At 37.1% G+C, this 2,070-nt stretch overlaps 1 protein-coding gene across 5 annotated transcripts in view; it reads right to left on the reverse strand.

Annotated features, from left to right (window-relative positions):
* LOC110024322 (homocysteine S-methyltransferase 2-like) overlaps nt 1–1,097 on the reverse strand; it is a 68,621-nt gene extending 67,524 nt beyond the window's left edge. For all 5 annotated transcript variants that reach the window (XM_020724220.1, XM_020724218.1, XM_020724217.1 and 2 more), the window contains exon 1: nt 845–1,097. In XM_020724220.1, coding sequence (XP_020579879.1) covers nt 845–1,021 — 177 coding nt within the window. In that variant the 5' untranslated portion in view covers nt 1,022–1,097. The remainder of the gene's footprint in view (nt 1–844) is intronic.
* Nucleotides 1,098–2,070: the final 973 nt, after the last annotated feature.

Consider the following 2,070-nt stretch of genomic DNA (forward strand, 5'->3'; position numbering starts at 1 on the left):
CCCCCCCCCCCCCCCTGCGCAGACTGGCCGCTAGTCACCCAGTGCTCACCCTACCTCCAGTAGATCCCTGTCCAAAGACCTCCACCTTCCCCAAGTGTCGATTTTGCGCTTTCCATGGACTTGTCGGACCCTAACGTTACTCCCGCAACATCTGCCACTCAACGGATCGACCGCACCAACTCGAGAGTGTTTCTTCTATCTTCTATTATTTACATTTGTTTTTTATTTCTGCAATTTGCATTGTTATCTATCATTATCTGAATTCAGTCATTCTTGTTGTCGCGTCCTCCTTATACCCATTTGAAAGACAGCAATAAAATTGTGTGTCGTTGTTTTAGTTAACTCCGGTGTCAACTACCTGATGACCTGCCTCAGTATTGAAACTAGATGATAAATTGATTTATTTGATCATTTCGGAGCCTGCATTTCATTTCACTAGTTTATAAGATGCTAATTCTAGCCCTAATACGAGAATGAAAACACGAAACCGCCAGCAGTCTTGTATATCAAATTGACGGGTTACAAGAAGATCAACTTCAGCACTATTTATGAAATCATATAACACAAAACCGCTTTTCAGTCCACCATCTACCAAGTCCATTTTCAGCTTATAAACTAAAGGAAGATTTCCCTTCATTACAAGAGGAAAAAAGATATCAGAGAGTAGCCACAAACTCAACAACTACACAGATTACTTCGAATATTTCCATAGTCCCACACAAATAGACACAATTAGACAACTCTAATCAAACAAGGTTACCTAGAATATGCTCATGTTCACAATTTTAATAAAACAACTAGAGAGCAAGCGAGTAGAAGAAAACATGGTGGAAGAGAGTGATGCCTTGCGGATGAGATCGGGAGAGCTGACAAGACACTTGGCGCTCCATAGAGGATCGTTGAGGTCGGCGCCATGTGCCTCGAGCTCCGTTGCCAGCCCCCCGTCCACCACCGCGCAGCCACCGACTTGCCGGAGAAAATCCAGCATCGCCACAGATGGATCCTTCGACCCAAAACCCATTCGAGGGAGATGAAGACAGGTCGCCAATGGCGCGACTTCAAACGTCGTTTCCGCTGCGGAAGGCTTTAACGCGGGATGCATTGGCTCGCTCTGGTGTGAGTATGCGGATACATTGTATACGGGTTATGGAATTAAACAATACACTAAATTTTAAATTTTAAAAAATTAAATATAATTAGTCAAAAAGATATTTTCGAATTTGACATGTATAAGATTAGGCTTGAAATTTATTAAGAATGTGAGAGTGAAATTTATTTTTTATTTTTTTTTTGTAAGTATATGTACTTTTTAGTCTTTCTTAAATAGTATTATTACATATTATGCGAATATAACGCATAATTTTGCAAGGAATTCTTCATTGTCCTCATACAAAAATTGCATCAAAATGCAAAATGGATGTTTAATTTTAATGATGTGGTGTTTAAGCACTAATATGAATGAAAGGTATATAATTCTTGAATAAATTCCGAAGAATCAAGTTAATGATGAATTTTACTAAAAATTAATTAAAGAATGTGTTAAATATACTCTTTTAGAATATCTATGTGTTGGCAAATGTATTGTAATTAAGTTTGTTAAATTTGGGCGTGCAGTACACGTGGCGGCCTGATGATTAGGTTTTTTGACAGATAGTATACATCGATTGTCTCCACTCTTTCATATATGCACTAATTATTTTGTAATTCAGTCTAAAAGATTTATGATCCTATGATTAGTTGAAATATTCGTTAACTTGAAGAGTATACATATACATAATACATATACCCTTCAAGTCAAGTCAGGGGTTTGAATCCCCTCTGGCACAATTAGCCTTAAGAAAGATGGTACACGAATTATTAGGCACATTAGGGGTGTTGGACGCTCTTGTAATAGCCTGCGGCCATTCCTTTAAATAAAAAAAATATATATCTTAAATATATATCTTAATAATTTATTAGTAGTAAATGTTACCAAAGTGAAGAGAAATTTTCATGGACGTGAAATTATTACGTCTCTTAAGAACCATAATACAAAGACAACAAAGCTTCTTAAAAGAAGATATCAAATTA

The sequence above is a fragment of the Phalaenopsis equestris genome, unplaced genomic scaffold (genome assembly GCF_001263595.1).
Source record: "Phalaenopsis equestris unplaced genomic scaffold, ASM126359v1 Scaffold000251, whole genome shotgun sequence".
NCBI lineage: Eukaryota > Viridiplantae > Streptophyta > Magnoliopsida > Asparagales > Orchidaceae > Phalaenopsis > Phalaenopsis equestris.